At 50.1% G+C, this 18,449-nt stretch overlaps 9 protein-coding genes across 9 annotated transcripts; 4 read left to right on the top strand and 5 right to left on the bottom strand.

Annotated features, from left to right (window-relative positions):
* Window positions 1–254: 254 nt before the first annotated feature.
* On the bottom strand, window positions 255–1,051 carry P174DRAFT_213486 (cytochrome c oxidase subunit 7). Its single transcript, XM_024821347.1, has 5 exons — window positions 917–1,051; window positions 671–749; window positions 533–593; window positions 450–481; window positions 255–366 (listed from the first exon to the last, which is right to left on the bottom strand). The coding sequence occupies exons 1-5, from the start codon at window positions 943–945 to the stop codon at window positions 337–339; spliced, it is 231 nt and encodes a 76-aa protein (XP_024681383.1). The 5' UTR covers window positions 946–1,051; the 3' UTR covers window positions 255–336.
* A 141-nt stretch (window positions 1,052–1,192) lies between these two features.
* On the top strand, window positions 1,193–3,968 carry P174DRAFT_452078 (uncharacterized protein). The gene has a single exon (XM_024829048.1). The coding sequence runs from the start codon at window positions 1,339–1,341 to the stop codon at window positions 3,886–3,888; it is 2,550 nt and encodes an 849-aa protein (XP_024681382.1). The 5' UTR covers window positions 1,193–1,338; the 3' UTR covers window positions 3,889–3,968.
* Window positions 3,969–4,361: 393 nt separating this feature from the next.
* On the top strand, window positions 4,362–6,131 carry P174DRAFT_442669 (uncharacterized protein). Its single transcript, XM_024827628.1, has 3 exons — window positions 4,362–4,821; window positions 4,886–5,061; window positions 5,128–6,131. The coding sequence occupies exons 1-3, from the start codon at window positions 4,625–4,627 to the stop codon at window positions 5,895–5,897; spliced, it is 1,143 nt and encodes a 380-aa protein (XP_024681381.1). The 5' UTR covers window positions 4,362–4,624; the 3' UTR covers window positions 5,898–6,131.
* P174DRAFT_442668 (thiamine-binding protein) lies at window positions 6,068–6,955 on the bottom strand. The gene is made up of 4 exons (XM_024827627.1): window positions 6,700–6,955; window positions 6,487–6,592; window positions 6,309–6,411; window positions 6,068–6,241 (listed from the first exon to the last, which is right to left on the bottom strand). Exons 1-4 carry the CDS (start codon window positions 6,766–6,768, stop codon window positions 6,172–6,174), a joined length of 348 nt encoding a protein of 115 aa, XP_024681380.1. The 5' UTR covers window positions 6,769–6,955; the 3' UTR covers window positions 6,068–6,171.
* Window positions 6,956–8,691: 1,736 nt separating this feature from the next.
* Window positions 8,692–9,762, top strand: P174DRAFT_461303 (inositol-pentakisphosphate 2-kinase; the record flags this gene model as incomplete). The annotated part of the gene is made up of 2 exons (XM_024829982.1): window positions 8,692–9,525; window positions 9,577–9,762. 2 exons carry the CDS (start codon window positions 8,692–8,694, stop codon window positions 9,760–9,762), a joined length of 1,020 nt encoding a protein of 339 aa, XP_024681379.1.
* Window positions 9,763–10,869: 1,107 nt separating this feature from the next.
* P174DRAFT_421825 (nitroreductase family protein) lies at window positions 10,870–11,617 on the top strand (the record flags this gene model as incomplete). Its single annotated transcript, XM_024824987.1, has 3 exons — window positions 10,870–11,178; window positions 11,235–11,349; window positions 11,412–11,617. The coding sequence occupies 3 exons, from the start codon at window positions 10,870–10,872 to the stop codon at window positions 11,615–11,617; spliced, it is 630 nt and encodes a 209-aa protein (XP_024681378.1).
* A 973-nt stretch (window positions 11,618–12,590) lies between these two features.
* Window positions 12,591–13,566, bottom strand: P174DRAFT_408626 (chitin deacetylase; the record flags this gene model as incomplete). The annotated part of the gene is made up of 3 exons (XM_024824178.1): window positions 12,591–12,754; window positions 12,811–13,175; window positions 13,229–13,566. 3 exons carry the CDS (start codon window positions 13,564–13,566, stop codon window positions 12,693–12,695), a joined length of 765 nt encoding a protein of 254 aa, XP_024681377.1. The 3' UTR covers window positions 12,591–12,692.
* Window positions 13,567–13,817: 251 nt separating this feature from the next.
* Window positions 13,818–15,739, bottom strand: P174DRAFT_442666 (CCDC47 family protein). The gene is made up of 3 exons (XM_024827626.1): window positions 15,586–15,739; window positions 14,617–15,493; window positions 13,818–14,565 (listed from the first exon to the last, which is right to left on the bottom strand). The coding sequence occupies exons 1-3, from the start codon at window positions 15,650–15,652 to the stop codon at window positions 14,190–14,192; spliced, it is 1,320 nt and encodes a 439-aa protein (XP_024681376.1). The 5' UTR covers window positions 15,653–15,739; the 3' UTR covers window positions 13,818–14,189.
* A 678-nt stretch (window positions 15,740–16,417) lies between these two features.
* On the bottom strand, window positions 16,418–18,189 carry P174DRAFT_373342 (MDM34 family protein; the record flags this gene model as incomplete). Its single annotated transcript, XM_024822495.1, has 2 exons — window positions 16,418–17,801; window positions 17,855–18,189. 2 exons carry the CDS (start codon window positions 18,187–18,189, stop codon window positions 16,418–16,420), a joined length of 1,719 nt encoding a protein of 572 aa, XP_024681375.1.
* Between the last annotated feature and the right edge of the window lie 260 nt (window positions 18,190–18,449).

Here is an 18,449-nt window from a genome sequence, read left to right as displayed (position 1 = left end):
GTACAATACATGAAGGGCATCCAGCAAATGGCATCTCGGAGTATGAAAAACCAGAATGGCGAACATCTGTTTCAAGGACTTCTTCTGTAAGATCGATGAAGCGACATCCGATGGCATTGAGTACATAAGACCGTCTTGTCATAGCTCCCGTTGGAATAATTCGACGAATCATTTGAACAGACTGATCAACTCTTCCATTGATACCCTGGCTGATCTTATATACAACGTCGTGATATTTCCTTTCAAACCAACACGTCTGTCGAAATAGAAATACACCGCTAATGGATCCAGGAGGCGCTAGTCCATGTATTCGATCTGAAATTGCCGAAGATTTATTTAGTTCTTGCCGAACCAAGTCTTGTGGCCCTATTGAATGTCAGTCCATGAATGGGCATAAGCCGCGAGGAATACCGGCTCCAGGGACATCGTAACGGGCGAGGGATACTAACAAGGACCATACGGCACATGGCATAGGTGGTGGCTAAAGCGAGTTAGCTACGAATGACTCCTTCAGGGGCGCGTCAGAACTCACCAATGCCCAAACCGTAAACGGAGATGAGGTAGGGGTACATGATGTACTTGCTACGCTCGGTCTTCAAAGAAAAAGGTACCAGTCAGCGAAATTCACAGTCATTCCAATGTAAATGCGTCAACCCCCGGACCAACTGACCTTCCACCACTGACGCTTGCCATCGTGCTGCTGGAAGAGACGCTGGTAGTATGGAACACGGTTCTCGCGGAACACGAATCTAGGATTCCCAGGCAAAAGGAGTCAGTAAAATCATGAGCGCAATTGGGTATTCTGAGGAGAAAGATGGTAGATTGCCGACAGGAATTGGATGGTCATAGGCGATCATCCCACCCGAGTCGAGACGATGCTACCGGTTGAGTAGGAATTGAATCAGAACGAACGTACCCAGCCATGCGGGGAACAGTGCGGAACATCTTGACGGTATGTAGATGCTATATCGCAGCTTCTAAATGAGGTAGACTAAGTTTGGTCGGAGAAGGAAGACCAGCAACAATGATCAGTCGATGCCGTGAAGTGTGGATCCAGATTTGGAGCTGCAAGTCAAGCCTCATGTGACTTTCCTCGTTCTTCCGCCAATTCGGAGTAAGTGCTTACTAATAATCACATGACTTATATTCCTCTCTGTCACGGTTATTCCAAAAGAAGTATCTGTCCGTGTAAAGTTGAGAGCTCTATGCGAAACGATTAGGGCCTTTCATTTATTCGTTGCTTATTCTCAATGGTCTCTATCTGTCGATTCTTGGCCTACCGATGAGGAGGATGCCCAGAGGCCGCTCTATCACCTTACCTTTCCATTCTCAGGACTCATGCGCCCGGCTCTCCTTCGATTATTGAAGAGACCGTCCGCCGTTTCGGTTCTCGACTCTCTAATATCGAAGTCCGTCGGCATCGAGCAACTAGAGTCCAAAAATGAATGTTTACGATGCAGTTTCCGGAAGGCGCACCAAAATGCGGGCGTTCGGCGATGCGAGGTCGAGGAACCCAGCAGCAACGAAACCCCTACGCGTTTGAATCAATCATCGACCTCGCGCCCCTTCAGCTTTCATGTGTATGACATACAGTCGCCCCGGGATACAAGACACGGCCGTACAATGCGACAAGATAACGCTCCCATATCCTCAATGGCCGACAAAGACGGCTCTTTGCGCTTTGATCTACAGCCCGACAAGCTAGACTTCGAATCGGATATCGGCCACACCCAGGACATCGGTACTCGCCTTGTCGACGATCCGGTCCACCGACAGAGGCTGGATCTCTGGGAGCAGCTGCTTCGCTATCGGCAGCGACACTATGGAGACAGGGGAACACTGGATATCTGGATAGCTTTGACGGACAGAGTGGACGGTGTCGACCTGCCCGTAGTCGGGGAACAAGCCGATTTCTTCTGGCACAGTTTTGTTGATTTGGGGCTCAAGCGGGAAGTTGTCATGGGAGAGGTGTTGGCCTATGCACTGGAGCTTTGGAAGAGAACTGGAAGCCGATGGGACAAATTTTACGAAGTCGTCGTTGGTGGATATCTCGAGCGAGGTATGACGCAGCATGCTGTTCGATGGCACAAGAAACTCGAGCATCCTCATCTATCCTGTCCAAATGATATCATGAGGATCTTTGAAACAGCTCTAACTATGTCCAATGGATCGGCGAAAATCGTCCTGCCAACGACGGCCACACGACGCTCTGCATCTCCTGGCATTAGCGCTTTCAAGAATATATGCCGACTTACGGACGGTCACCAGATATATGGCCGTGCCATCTCACAGCTGTTGGAATTGGGTCGTGTTGAGGATGCATTTTCGCTGCATTCGTTTTTGGTTGAGAGACACGACCATCCGCAAACCTACGAAGAGATCCAGCCTCTGCTCCAATGTGCGAAGGAGCTCAGGCCGAGAAAATTCTACAAACTCCAGGCTTACTGCAAGGGTCGCTTCCCCGGCCGAGTGGCATCGGCTGAGGAGAGTGCCCCTGCTAAAGAAGACGATACGCGAGAGTCCAGCGGAAAAGTTTGGCTTCAAGAAAAGCCTTTCAAGGATGAACTGGGCGCTCGGCTCTTCGCCACCAAAGCCCTTGCCTTCGAGACAACCGTCGCGGGATTACGAATGTTCGGTGTACAGGCTATTGGGCCGCAGTCGCTGCGAGAAATGGCAGTTCGGACTCAAGGGAGCCAGGACATTGTAGCTCGGTTGCGAGAACTTCACAGAGCGGGCATCTCGATTGGCGATTCGGTCTTCGCACGACTAATCCGTAAACTGGCTTCGGAAAATCGCGACATACTTCTGTCGGACCTACTCCATAGCGATCAGCATCCCGATGTGCTGGAAGATGCGGTGATGCAAGAGTCGCTGTTAATATCGTACTATATCGCTCGCGACTGGCGTCCATATAATATGACGCTCGCCATACTTACAGAAATATTTGACGACGGGTCTAAACTGAGCAATATCCACTTTCGCAAATTCATCGCCTCGGGAGAATGGGCTGCTGCGTCCAAGATGGTGGACGAAATGACACTAAGCGGTCAGACACTTGACCAAGCAAGCGTGGACTTCATGGTCAAGCATGCTCTTACTCCGCGTCGACCAGGAGTCGGACCAGTCCAAGGGACAGATGTCTCATCCAGCCAAGAAGTTTCATTTGTTTTCCGTGTTTTGCAGCGTGTCGTTCCAATGGGCACATCCGTGTCTCCTGATCTCTGGATTGAGATGCTGAAACGACTCGGGATGACGAATCACTGGGATGAGCTTCGCAGATGCTGTCTTTGGCTCGCTCGCCAATATTCCGCTGCCCCGAAACCGAGCGATGCACTTTCTCTCCTCATAAATTCTACGGACCGGCCAAGGCGTGAAGCTGACGGTGTAGCTCGGGGTGATGGCGACCGAATGTTGCAAGCTGTCTTTAGCAAAAACATGCAGGCAGCTATTGTCGCGTGGGGATTCAAAATGCGAGTGTCTCCAAATCCCGATCACGAAGGTTATAGTGCCTTAGGACTTGAGAACCTTGTTCCCTGGGTACGAGGTTTAGTGCTTCTACGCGAGCTGGAGCACAACGGCATCCGTCTTTGGCACAGCTGGATTCGTAGGGCCTGCCGACATCGCTTGGCTGTTCTCTTCGGCCACTCAAGGCAATCTAGCCGACACATGAACCGTATGTTACGAAGAGAATGCCCCTATTCTCCAGAGCGTGTGATTGCAGACATCGACCGTGTGTGGGGGAATCCACCCCTTTTCAACGGTCAGCAAGACGGCGATTTGTCCCAGCTGGTCAATCCTCCAAGTTCGAATATGTCTCAACGCAGGACCGGACGAACGCTATGGAGAGAAGCTCGCCTGAAAGGAGCGGCATTCGTCAAAACCAAATGAGATGCTGTATATTAAAGACCACTATGTACATACAACTTTATATCATTAGTACTCCCCCAATGCTGGAGCTCCGCCCACAGTCCATCTAGTTATCAGGAGTTCTACTATGTCTGAAGGTCCAGAACACTGCGTAGACCACACGTGACTGGAGCCCCAGGCAACATCGATAAAGATGCAAAACACTCTGAGCCACGGAAATGGCGAGCCAGCCCCCTTCACTTTGGGCTATATTCCGTTCTAAGAATAGTCCCAAAGGCAACGCGGCCCAGGCTTACTGAATCATTTCTGACTTTCCCTGTGGGACTGGGCCCACCAGCGCAGTCAGCACTGTCAGATCGCCTCCAATCCTCTCTGACGTTCAACTCTAAGTGGATCTCACAACGCAATCACTGTGATGCCGAACTGTCAAGCAGAGCCCGTTAGTGGATAGCGAGTTTGGGTTGTTACTTTCTTCTAGACCGTGTGGATAACATCAAGTGCCTGGCGCAGCCTACAGTCAATAGTCAATAATAAACAGTTATTTCAGATCTTGGTTTTGACAACCATTCTTCATTGCATCAGCCCCCTTTCCAATTCCAACCTGAAACAAGTTTCCTCTGCATTTTTGTACTGCAGAAAATATCTACATTCCGGGAATCTGCATACCGAGGATCTATTCCTTCCCCAGTACTTACATAGTCCAATCTAGATAGCAGTGTCGTGTTCTTCATCACAAGTCACAGCAGAGACAACCAGCATGCTAGGACGATTAGGACTCGGTGTTCTAGCACTTCTCCCTGTGACATATGCAACGGCGTTGCTTCCTCGAGAAACAGCATGCAATAACTCTCCAGGTCTCTGCTCAAAGTCCTATGGGGAAATCACACATCTGGGGGCGCACGATAGTCCGTTTGTACGAGATGCATCGACCGGCTATTCGACCTCAGCGAACCAGTAAGTTGAATGCACGACATATTGTACGGCAGCAAGTCAAACATTTTGCTAATACTTACTATAGATACTACAACACCACTTTACAGCTAGACGCTGGCGTTCGCATGGTAACGGCGCAAGTCCATTTGCAAGGCTCGGAGTGGCACCTATGCCATTCGAGCTGTGAGCTGTTGGACGCAGGGAAATTGAGTACATGGTTAAAAGAGATCAAGAGCTGGTTAGACTCGAATCCGAATGATGGTGTGTTCCTGCCTTTGACTCGGCTATTCATGGCTAGCTGAATGTTGACATTTTTTTCCTCTCCAGTCGTCACAGTTTTGCTGGTCAACTCTGATAACGCCTCTGCCTCCGATCTGAATTCCGAATTCGAAACTGCAGGAATAGTCGACTACGCATATAAACCCTCCTCCTCATCCGCACCAAGCTCGTGGCCGACTTTGCAGACTTTGATCAATAACGGGACTCGGCTGATGGTCTTCGTGGCATCGTTGGACTCCAACACAAATGCCCCTTACCTCATGGATCAATGGACGTTTGTGTGGGAGAATGCTTACGACGTCACGTCGCCTTCCAACTTCTCTTGCAATCCCGACAGGCCGACGAGTGTGAAGAATGATCTCTCCGCTGCCCTCTCATCCAACCGCCTGCCATTGCTGAACCACTTCCTCTATGCCACAACCATCCTGAATATCGAGTATCCTAACTCCACGTACGTGACTACCACAAACGCGCCCTCCGGCGGAGTGGGGAACCTAGGAGACACAGCAACAAAGTGCCAGAGCGCTTACGGCCGTCAGCCGGCCTTCATATTGGTGGATTTCTTTGACAAGGGCCCAGCCATCGATACCGTGGATAAGTTGAATAATGTCACCTCGCCTGTTGGGCGTACCAACCTCACAACGAGCTCCAGCTCGAGCACGACGCAAACAAGCTCTGCCTCAACCTATTCGAACGTCTTCAAGGGGTTGGTTGAGCTAGTACAGCAGGCGAAGTCGGGCTCGAATCCCAGTATGGGCGACTGGGTTTGGGTTGGAGGAGACTGGGGAAGCCTTCTCGGCGGCGGTATAACGCTGTAGCCACAGCGTCGTATTATGCCGCTCATCCATTACTTCAATCTTGCGGTATCCTTGAACCAGGTGTATTTCTGTGTCGCACAGTGCATGGTCGGCGTTTGGGAGTGGAGTCGGGAATCATGCAGCTCAGATATCTGGGTCTTGTTTTGTTATATCTATAAGCGATTTTCAATGTGGATAGTATTCCTAGACCAATATAGAATTAACTGTGTATCCTAGAACCCGCAACGCCTCCGCAATGTCGTACAAACTTCACATTACCAGCACTCGATGGCGTTCACTGATCCTGTGCCAGCAATTGCCGCACCTTGTTCACTTTGTCCTCAAACGATTGCTCCTTGTCAGTCCTGGAACAGAAATCGAGTCAGCTAGCGCCAAACCCAAGTCATAAAGTAGGAAAAGCAGAGTACAAACCTCGAGCCAACCCGGATATCTGTCTGGATCCGGACGATACCCTGTTGGTGCAATAGCATATGCGCCTGACCAATGACCTGGTGGACCTTGTCCCAGGATCCCTCTGTTTGAAAGAATCGGTATCAGTGGACCGCACCGATTGACCAGAATCAGAATGAATGCAGGATTCAAAACGTACCCAGCGTTGTACCAGCCGAGTGCATCACGTATTTGAGTCCGGATTTTTCGATTAGGCGCTGGACGTCTGCGATTTGGGAGGATACGGAGGGAGAGGAGGTCCCGATCTGTGATTTGAGAGTTCAAGGTCAGTATCTGTGTGTATGCGCTGGCCATTTTGAGAGACCGCGCAGATTGATGGGTTCTTGAGTGGTTTGGTGGATGGATGACGCACCGGAATCAAGCAGAAGTCTGCGGTGCAGTGAGGGGGAGTCGGGATGGATGCAATGTCTGCAGATGCCATAATTTCGGTAGATTGAACGGGATTATTTGCACAGTCTATTCGTTGGTGATATCTCAATTTTGCCAATTGTGACTCGAAGCGATGGGACCAGGATCCTGAAGACGAGAGGCTTGACCGGATACAATTTCAAGAACGCGGGGTACAAGCACAGCAGTGGCGGGGCACTATCGGTATAGTATCGCGATTGTTCAAAACTTCAATCTACTGTTTTTTGCAGAGCAAACTTGCGACATTTGTGCTCAAGTTTATGCAGTTAGTCCTTCCCAATGACGACATCTATTTCCAATCTCGCTTCTACACATGATGCTGCAGCTTCTGCTGTCTTGAGCCCTTCTGCAACGCAACTACTCATATACGCTGCAGATGATATCGCTTGATTCCTTCCTCTATTGACAGACTGTCATCTAGCTGTACTCTATCTCAAACTGTACATCTTCACTTTCCAGGCGATGTTACCGATTCAGACAACATGTGACGGGTCACGAACGTTTCGCTGCACCGAACGACTCGACAGATGGACCCATTGGCTGAGTACTTTGAGTTGATACGTCTGTCATCGGTTGTCGATAGCCTTGCTGCCTTTGCATTGTGCTTTTCCTCCCCGGATTTTCTGAAGGGCCCCAGTAGTTCCTCGTGCTGGCGGCCTTGTCAATCCGACAGACCATGAGGCGGTTAACCCGCTTCACTCCAGGAGTCAAGGTGGATGATAAGGTTATGCGAGGCGAAAAGGATGCCTTGGCAAATCCCTTCAATTTGCGTCATCTTTTGAAGATGACTTGAATGAAAGCTTGGTAGTAGAGGCACGTTATCCCAGGATTATTTCGCTATTTGTTGTCATCTTCTCCTTTCCGCCTCTATTTGCTCGCTAGTGAAACCCATTCCACGGTACACAGGGAGCCCCAGGCAGACCACTTTGAAACTGAATCGTGACCCCTTGTCGGTCTGAACGTTCGTCCTATGCAATTTTCCTTGTCAGTTTGTCGTATTACTTGCATGATCCTACTGCCAGTCACTGTTACGCCATCACATCAACTGACCACGCATCATTCTTCCTTCGGTGTGTTGGAGGTCGTCTGAGCGCATTAATAGGCCTCTGATGCGGCGTTGACCGCCTATTTGTTTGAGCCGTGCACCCTTGTCGATTGTTCAGTGACAACGCTGTCGGCGTGCCCGACGCCCGAGGATTGAGCATCTGAGCTGCTGGACGGCTTATCATATTGTTTGAACCGTATTGCGGCCTTTGTGACTCTCGTCTCGTTTCAGACATTGTCTTAAATAACTTACAATACTCCCCGGCAATACTCCACTGTCGGATGCACTCAAGCTACTGACTTATTGAGCCGATCTTCAAATCGTTTGACACTACTCTGGCCGCCACCAATCTGATTGGGTCCAACCTGCCTAAGACTCCCAGGGTCAAGCGCCACAGACACCGCGAAGTTGGCTGCTCCGTGTGCATCGGCTATCAACCAGGCACAGACTCCTTGATCTGATCCCACTCGGTCTAAACGGTATCGGGTTTGGGTTCCTTTTCGGTGGATATCTACCAGTGACACTGTTGATTACACACTTCCTCAGTGTTCGGGATCATAGCAATCATCAGGCTCAGCGAAAGAAGTAATCTGAGACAAATACCAGACAACTTTGACTCTTTTCGATTCCTGTTCGCCAATGCTATAGCTTTGATGTCCTATCGTCAATTTGAAGTCTGCAGAACTCGTTTCGGACTTACGTGCTCGACTTGTTTGAGTATATTAACCGTTATCTAACAGTGCGCAAAAGAGGAAGATCAATTCAGGATACTCGGACAACATTTTGGAGGTTTCCTCCAGAACTATTGATCTTCCAAAAGCACATCCTCGTCAGGAGACAATGGTTCATATACGGAGAGGGAGTACCATACATCGACTGGCCACTTGACGAATGAACAAACCCGCTTTTCTGGAGCTCCCTGCTGGAGCTCAACTCGTATACCTTGCTGAGGGTGGAGCCAATATCATTTATCGTATTGCTTCAGCTCCCTCGCCCTGCCACATCGGCCCCACGGACACTCATAGCGCTTCTGGGTCTCGTTTCATTGTTCCTCCAGAATTCAAGGGGAAATTGCTTCGACTTCGAAAGGAAACAAAGACAGGAATCTCGTACCAGGAGATTGCCCGTAATTTCGACAGAACTATCCGCCCATTGTTCAGTCCTGACGAACTGGTGGACCAGGAGCTTGTGTGCCTTCCGAGCGGACTTGTGCAACGCTGCAATGAGCAATTAAGCGCGGCGGAGTGCAATGGCGAACGTCCCAAGAAGCGTCAAGGTGTGTATCTTTCGGTCACAGAGCCATATGGGCTTCTGGTTACCGATATGACGACTTTTTCTGCCCCGGATACCGTGCTTGCGGAATTGAAACCCAAATGGCTCCTGCAGTCACCATCAGCGCCAGTTAATGCTCGGAGATGTCGCACGTGCGCGTTGCGGGACATGAAGAATCACCAGAGTCGGAGAGCAGGTGGGTCTGAAGAGCTCTCGTTTTGTCCGTTAGACCTGGTGTCCGACAAGTTCGAGAATGTCCTGCGCGCAGCCAAATACGTCAAGGGCTGTGAGGACCAAGCCAGACTGGCAGCCATCCTCTATCGCAACCCTACATTGCAGAAACTCTTGACGCATCAGAAGGCTATGCGTGATGTGGGGCTACATGGGCCTTCGGCGCAGTCTCGAGAGCAGTCTCTTGCGATGACCTTGCGAGACTGCACGATGTTTATAAAGGTAGGCCATTCGACTCCCTCTATGTCTGAGACGATTGACTCACAGTATTAGATTCCGCGTGACGAGATGGGACCAGTGGAAATTCGCCTTGGAGACTTGGACCTCAAAACTGGAGCAGGTGGTAAGGCACAGTACTGGCTCAATTTGGAAAGCCAGTTGATCGCAGGTGGCTGGTATCTGGGCAGCAATAGTGGCTTGTCCCCGAGTCAGTGCTTGCTGCAGCGTCCTTGGCCCTAATGGCATGCCTAGTTGCCTTGCAGTTTCCTGACTACGCTCGCTTCTCTATTCTACTGCGAGCCTCGAAGTTTTACCATGGCACCATGTATCAAACATCTAGATGAGACGGAGATCTCGGACATACTCGGTTTTTTGTTTCGGTTATTAATACAGGTCATCCAATCCTGGCGACACCTTTCGGACATTCTTATGGGTGGCTTTTATTTTGCATTCTATGTATATTAGAACACCTTTAAGATACAGGCACTGCTACACATGGCTGATCATGTAGCTTTTTTCATATGCGTCAAATCCCTCGATAAATAATGCCCTGACTAGTCCGTATTTAGTTAAGCTCGAGTCCGCCCTTATGATGTCATACATCCTTATCTACAGTCTTCCGTGGAAAAGGGGTCTAGACCATTATATCCGAAGGGTCTAGACAACCGCTTTCGATACAATAGAGGCCATTATTCGATGAGGGATCGTCTCAAGTATCAAAATACAGATTTGATATTGTTAGGGCTCACCACAGTCGTCAAACTCAAGATCATCAACACGTCGCGGAATCTACGTAGGCCGTCAGAGCTTGGCATCCAGTCCTCCATACGCAGATCAGAGATCAGATAGAGCTTCAACCGATACAATTGAAACCTGCTCGTTGCAGAGATCATTAGAAATAGGGATTCTATGTCTATAGACTGCTGTATCTGTATATTAGCAAATGCCTTCGATCCGATTAGCTCCGTTGAACTATCGGATGAAAAACATTAATAATCCGTAATTCCGTAATTCCGTGCTTGCTTAGATATTGGTGACTACAGATTATATCAACATTATCCCACGTGGAGTGGCTCTTTCTATAGCATATCCGATCCCTCGATAGATATAATAACGGTCCCTCGACTGTGCGGAATTATCCTCCGTTCACTTTCTCCACAAGCTCAAGTACAAATACAAATACAAATACAAGATCATGGCATCCCCGCGACTCCTCTCTCGTTCACCTTTACTTCATTCCTTCGTCTCCCCATCCAGACGACCAGCAGAGCAACTCTCGTTCCATCCACACTATCAAGAGTACATAGACCCTTCACTTCGTCCCAGACCAAAGCAACGCCGTCCAAGATGTCCAACACCGACACGCTCATCGAGCTAGCCAAAGCCCGCCGCACAATCTACAAACTCGGCAAGAACAGCCCCGTCCCCGACTCCAAGATCGAAGAGGTCGTCAACACAGCCATCCAGCACATCCCCAGCTCCTTCAACACCCAGTCCACGCGGCTTGTGGTCCTCCTGCACGCCGAGCACGAGCGCCTCTGGGAGATCGTCATCGACACCTTCATGCAGCTCGTCCAGAGCGGCGCCGTGCCCGAGACGACATGGAAGAACCAGACCCTGCCTAAGCTGCAGGGCATGAAGAATGGTGTCGGGACGGTATGTCTCTCTGCCACGAATCCCTGAAACAGCATAAAGCTAACGCGTCGCTATAGATCCTCTTCTACGAAGACCCAGCACACATCAAGCCCTTCTCCGAGAAATTCGCAACCTACAAGGCGCACTTCCAGCCCTGGGCGGAGCACTCAAACGCCATGCACCAGTACTTCCGTACGTTTCTCTCCCCGTATCATTTGCACTTGCGCTCGCGCATATTAATACCCAAGGAACAGTCTGGACAGCCCTCGAGTCCCTCGGTTTCGGCGCAAACCTCCAACACTACAATCCCCTCATCGACGCCCCAGTCGCCAAACAATGGGACATCCCCTCGGAGTGGCGCCTCATCGCGCAACTCGTCTTCGGTAGCCCGGAGGGCGAACCAGGCGAGAAGACCCAGAAGCCCATCGAAGAGCGGGTTAAGATCTTTGGCAAACTATAACAAACTGACCTCGTCGTCGAGCCATTACACTAGACGCGATTAAAGAAGATTTAGATTAGAGATTATATATACAACAATACATACAGATACATACCCAGCATGAAGTCATCACTCGTCACTGCACTGGCCACACTTGACGTCAAAAACATCAGGAGGGGCAATATGATTTATCTTTGCTGATACCCCTGTCCCGCCCACCTGGACGGAGGAAAGTTGTAGTTATCATACCCCTGGCCCGCATATCGACTCTGAGGAAAGTCATAAGTATCGTCCAGGTCTTGCTTGGCGGCTAGGACCCATCCCGCATCTGATAATCGTTGACGGAGTGCCTTGAGACTCAGTATTCGCTTGAGTTTGGTGCGGAGGTCGCCCATGTTGGGTTGTATATAATTAGTTTGGCGGTGGCGGCGGAGGCCGTAGAAGTATAGGATGTTCGTTGTTTGATGTGGGATGTCCAATATTCAGTGGAGCAGGTAGAGGACGTTCGAATGGATAACTGGTAGTCCCTGTGGAGCTTTTATCTCTCAAGGCAGAAAAGTAAATCGAGAGTTCGAGACACTGCTAAAATGTCTGGGTAGAGAAGAATGGTTCTCTAGGTACTTCGCCGCTGGTGATGTGATGGCCGAAGGAAAAAAGAGGTGACGTTAACGTGAAATCAGGGGCATTTGGACAACCATTTTGACCAGCTTCGAGCATTCTTTACATTTATACCTCTCTAAACAGCTCGGACCGCGAGTCCAATAAATAAAATAAAATTAACACCGTGCAAAATTTCTCGTGAGTGGCGAGGAAACCGTATCAAAAGGAGAATATGCGAGGGTTTTCCGAGTTTGAGCCGAAGATCATTCGTTGTAATGCATACGTTAAACCTAACTACTACCTAGCCCGTACAATAAGAGATAACTTAGTAACTAAGTTACCGTTCGTGACAAATGGCCGAATCAGACAGTCCAACACAGCAGATCAACTAGTTGCAGGCGAAAGCTCCAAATCAATCATTGATCCCTGAAGAGGGTATAAAACAAGGAACGGCAATCAAAGATACAAGCACAAAGTAACTACAAGGACTCGTGGCTCAACGAGATGTTCGGTACCAAAATGCCTCCGGATCCCCCAAGCAATCTCCAACTGTGACCGCTGTCGCACGGATTAGCATTTGATAAGTGTAAATCACATTGTCAATAGACACATACTCTGCAATCCTCTCTCGCGGATCTCCTCAAGCATTGCCATTGTCAACGTATGTACGGTTTGTGCATGCACATCGTGGGACAGGATGATGCTTCCGCCGGCGTTCAACTCGGCCCGGAACCTTTCAAAGCTGCGGGAGATCAAATTGGGATGGTCATTCTCATAGTCCTTCGTGTCGATACTCGCACTGATGACATGGTACCCCAGGTCACCCATGGCCGACAACACCACCCCATTGAAAGCGAGGAAAGGCGGCCTCATGTATGTCGGATAGAATCCTAGGACTTGCATAAAGGCATCTTCCAATTGGGTCATCTGCGCGACAATGGCGGGATAGTCCAGTGAGGTGAGATAAGGATGGCCCCAGCTAAGCACAACTGTGAGCTCCTGCAATGGATGATTGAACCGGGGGATACGTACGTATGCGAGCCAATCTGATGGCCTTCTTCGAAAATACGCCGCACGACAGCGGCGTCACTATGAAAGCTCCCTTTATTTTGGCCATTGAGGAAAAAGGTCGATCGCGCACTGTATGCACTAAGGAGTTCCAGGAGATCGGAAGTGTAGACGAACGGTCCATCGTCGAAGGTCAAAGCGACCGTACCAGGAATGACGCATCTGTCCAAGATGGCTCCGAAGGGCACAGGGGAGTTTCGCTTTCCGATGGTCTCGTTCAGAGGAGATGCCCAGCTTTCGCGAACAAGGTTTGAGGCAGAGAGGAAAAGAACGGGCATAGCCCAGAAGCGCGAGGGAACCATGATTTACGACCAGCAGCTAAGCGAACGAGTAAGAATGAATAACGAGTGTGAAATATTGATAGTGCTTCAGTAAGTGGTATAGGTAAGAGTCTGAAGGTCTGGATAGGAACAATGAGAGGTAGAAGAGCATCAGCATTGGACACAGTACACTCGGAGCAGAACAATTTATAGCCTTCTGCCTGAGATGGAGAAGGGAAGACGAGGAAGGTGTACTGCGGAATAAGGAAGGCATGTCTGCTGCATCGTTGGGATGATAGTACTTGCAGTTTGAGCGGAAAGAATATGGGAAGGAGGCGATGAAGACTTCTAAGGATGTAGAGACGCATACTCTTTCAAGGGTCTTGAGGGAGACGTTAGAGCATACACTTTATGGAACAACAACTTTCTTTTCGAACTGGAAGATTATGATGACATTAAAAAGGCCAAATGCATGATTTTCATAAATGGGTTTCGAAAGTAAATCTTTGTCAAGTCAGCATCAGAAAGCTTGACATCATCTTCCGAATCCCAGCTACATCGCGCGCCCACACACGACAAATATACTTATGAATACATTGAGATAAAGGGTAAGGAGCACCGAAGAAAGACCGACAATTTCCAATATCGGAACAATATAAGACCGATCATGCTCTCTTGGTGTACTTCTTCATAGAACGTCTCTGGCCCTTTTGCGATTCACGCTCAAGGAACTTGCGCTGCTCTTCGGCAGTCATGCCACGGAGGAGTCGCTCTCGCTCGTCCTTCTTGATCTTCTCAGCTGCCAGCCTGCGTTCCTCTGCCTTTTCTTCCTCGTCAGCGCGGCGAAGCTTCTTGATCTCTTCTTCACGAACGTGCTTGATCTTGCGCATCACCTCCGGACGGAAATGAGCAGACGCAACAAGCTTGTCAGTAAAACGAAGGAACTGGTTGAACAGTGGCATGGTGGCCGAGTAACCAGAAGCAGACGAGGGAAGAGAGACGGAATAATGAATGCGCTTCCGGGGTGTAGTTTCCTCGATCCTGGAAGTAGTATTAGTCTCGATGTTCCCTTTTAACCAAGGAATGACTCACTTCAAGGGCTTGTCGATGGGCTGGTCAGTGACAATGAAATATCTGAAAGAGTCTCCAGCCTTCTCGATAGCCTGGATCAATTCAGGAGTGAGGAGAGTATCGGTGATTTCGGCACTTTCTGTCATAACGGTAACCCAGGATGGTAGCTTGGCATTGTCCTTGGTAAAGGTCATCGACGCATCGTACCGATCCAGGCGGAACTTGCGCATGTGGTTCTTGTGCACAACAGCCCAGATGAAACCGTCATAGGTCGAGTTGTTCACCTTCAGGGATGAAGTATCGTTGGCGGGTACGGGAACAAGATCCTTTTCCCTGCCATCAAAGGTGTAGGCGACTGCCTCGAATGTCTCGGTAGGAGCCTGCCAGCTGTCGAAGAAAAAGCTGAGAGCATAATCGGACCAGTAAATGATGGGGTTGTGCCGCTTGGGCAACTTGATAGACATGTCAACGAAGGCGACGTTCTGTCTACCGGTGGCATAGGAGACGAACTCCTGCGCAGACTTCTCCTTCAGAATGGACTCCGGGGAGATCAATTCCGCAGGAGCAGAATCGGCCTCGCCGGTGGATTTGTGGACGCCATCGAATCCCACGACCGCGAATTCGCTCTGGAGAGCCGGCGCATGAGCCTGAGCCCACTCCCTAGCTCTCCGTCTATTCTTGCGCGTGCCCCAGAGATGAAATACAACAATCAGAAGGATCAATGGCATGACCATTGCTTCTTGCATAAAGTCCTTGGGAGAGGTCCGCTCCCAAACTCGGTACCATTTTGTGTAGGGGACGGCGGTGGCACCCTGGGTGTCGAGGGCGGGGACCGACGACGACCCCGCTACTATGGACGCAGGGGACGGCTCGGGAGCCTTCACAAAGTCGGCGAAATCTATAAAAGCGACAAGAATAGGTCAGGAGAGCATGACAACAGGGAAAAAGGAGCATATGATGCTTTCCCAGAACTAATGGGGCAGCACTCACCATCCTCGACTTTGGCTGGATCTGACGGCTGAGAGCCGCCAAACATATTCTTTAGCATGCCAGCCATTGTGGAAGGAAGACCAGATCAAACGGAACCCTGTCGCAACGTGGCAGAGGAGAGAGAGGGTGATGAAGCGAAGAGGGAGGGAAAGGGTTGGGGTCGATTTGACGTTCGCGATCGGAGCTGCGCTAAGGTGGTTTAGTCTGTGGAGCGGGAGCCGAAGTCTGGGCAGCTCCGTTGACATAACCCCCAGATAAGACTGACACCACTGGAGAGGGCACGAGCTTTCACTAGGTATACAAAGACTTGGCATCAAGGGTGAAGATGGGATGTGCTCGTGAGGTCTACGATTTCAGTAGCAAATTAAGGAATTGTTGCCAGTAATACTGAGGCTTGAGTTAACACAATTTCGATTCCACCATCCTATCCTATGCCGAATACCAACGGCTAGTCGCTACCACGTTAGATATAAAAGGAACAAAGAGAGATATGAACGAAAGAAAGCGAGTGGGTGAGTGAGACAGCAGAGGCAGATATACAGTTCGGACAAATGAGTGAGTGAAGGAGTGGTATCCTGCGCAAAATACAAGAAACACCGCACAGAAGACAAAAAAGAACACCGAAACCTTTTAGAAATACAGTTCATCATACAGAAAGTCTAGGACCCGCTTCAAAAGAGACACCAAGATGAGTAAGATAGTCGAAATAACCAGCAATTAAAGGCATTGTCGTATCGGTCATTAAGTTTCCAGACTCGCTGGATTTTGAGGCACAGGGCCATGGAAGAAAGAAGAGAAGAACAAGGGACTTGAGGATCCAGAACAATATAGATCAATGGCCATAGGCCGGCGGAGGAGACTCTTCTTGACTGTGGCGGTCCCAAAAGGGGCCGCATGCGTTGCTTGCCATGAATTTCTCGTCTCGCATGCGACGAGCAATCTCTCCGGCGAGCCTTTCAACCAAGGCCTGGTCGACAACCCCGCCGGTGGGACTGTCATTGATAAACGGAAGAATCGTGGAGGGTAGTTGTCGCAACGACCCTGCGGACGAACCAGTGGCCTGTTTTCCTTTTTCAAGGACAGACGCACCATGGGCGCGCACAGTGGCACGCGGAGTGGCGCTCAGGTCCTCGTCCTGAATGGCCTGTCCGACCGGATCGGACGATGGTTTAGATTCTGCCGTATCGCGGATCATCTCTGATGCAATGTCACGGCGGAGCGCAGGTCGAGAGATACTCATACGGTGGCGTTCGGGGATTGCAGGAAGGTGTAGATCACTATCCGGGGACAAGGGCGGCGTCACCGGATCATCGGTCTGCTCATCTAGGACTGGCAGAGGGGCTGAGCAGATGGAGGGAGCGCTGGTCGATTCGGTAAACGCGCTCTCATCGCTCACGCTTGGTGCATCATCAGTAGTCTTTGGGCGACGTAGATCCACAACACGCTTCTTTCGTTTTCGAGCATGAGCCTTCGAATGACGGCCAGCCCCTAGACTCAAGCCATATCCGCTAAATGTGTGGGAAGGTGTCGAAGACCGACTCTGGCCCGAAACCATGCTGGCCGAATCTGGGAAGGACGACATACTGCCAACCTGCGACTGCGTTCTGGAAAGGACGGGACTGAAGGGTGACGCCACGCTTCCGGAGGCATCGGTCTGATCTGAAGGTGAGGTCCATGCGCGGTAAACCACCTCTCGAACGGAAGGTGTGAAGAGTGATAATGTTCGTTGAGAATCCGTAAGGGCAGCCAAGCGCAAAAGGTTTTTCTGAGAAAACAGTGAATGAGTTTCGACAGAGGAATCCAAGCAAAGCGATTCGATTTCTGACTCGTTCAAAGCGTTTCCTAGAGCGTCGACGGGATCTTGTGGTGGGCTGGCCAGAGGGTCTTGACCAGGTCCTTCGCCATTTGCGCTTTCCGTCTGAGTCTGCAACTCCTCTCCAGCTCGGTACTCCGGAACCCACAATCGGAGCGACAATCGATGTATGATAGCGGGCAACTCATCCATAAAGAGGATACGAAGCTGCGCTTCGATTTCCTTTTGCAAGAAATCGCGCACAAACGGGATAGAGTCAAAGGTCGAAGAAACCTTGAGTGATTCGAGCGGATCGTTTCGGAAAACCACGGTGATTCCTTTTTGTTTCGAGAAGACCAAGATGACAAAGCCGGATAATTTGAAATCGGAAAGAGTAATTTGGAGAGGTATTGTCAGAGGAGTACTAGAGAAAGGGTCAGCTCGTACAGAGGCGACAGCAAAATCGACGCCACTTACGCTGCAGCCAGAGGTCGGGGCGTTGCAAAGGAGGGTCGTGTGAGGAGATATGTATTCAGTGGATTCGCTTGGACACGCGTTTTGAGAGTCAGAAATGCATCTCCCGAGTAGGACATCTTAAAGATGCCCCGAAACCGGTCCTCCGCCAGGTCTCCAATCTCCAAGATCTCCAGCTCCGGGGGGATGGAGCCAAGGTTGAGTTCCGTTACGATAATATCGTCGACGATGATGGGCGGTTTCGGCGACTTATTGAGCGCAGCCGTTAATAATGCTTGCGCACGAGTGTAGAAACTCGCGTCCGCCATAAGCGGCGACCAGTTGAAGTTGAACGCCATAGCAAAGCATTGAGTGAAGATGGAAGGGTTAGCTGACGGAACCCACGGCGCGCTAAGGAAAAAAATTATGTCCGTCCTTGAATGACGGGTAAGGCGTAAAGGGGGGATAAGAGAAAGTGAGGAAGAGGATGAAACGGGAAAGAAGAGATGGATAGAAGAAGGGATGTGAGGAGGAGTTGATGCGATGAAAGAGCCTTGAGGCTATGGGTTAATGCGAAAGGAAGAAAGAGGAGTGAAAAAAGATGGTTGAAGCGAGGATT

Source organism: Aspergillus novofumigatus (genome assembly GCF_002847465.1).
Source record: "Aspergillus novofumigatus IBT 16806 chromosome Unknown P174scaffold_5, whole genome shotgun sequence".
NCBI classification, from domain to species: Eukaryota; Fungi; Ascomycota; class Eurotiomycetes; order Eurotiales; family Aspergillaceae; genus Aspergillus; species Aspergillus novofumigatus.
This window is presented reverse-complemented; position numbering and strand designations above follow the sequence as displayed.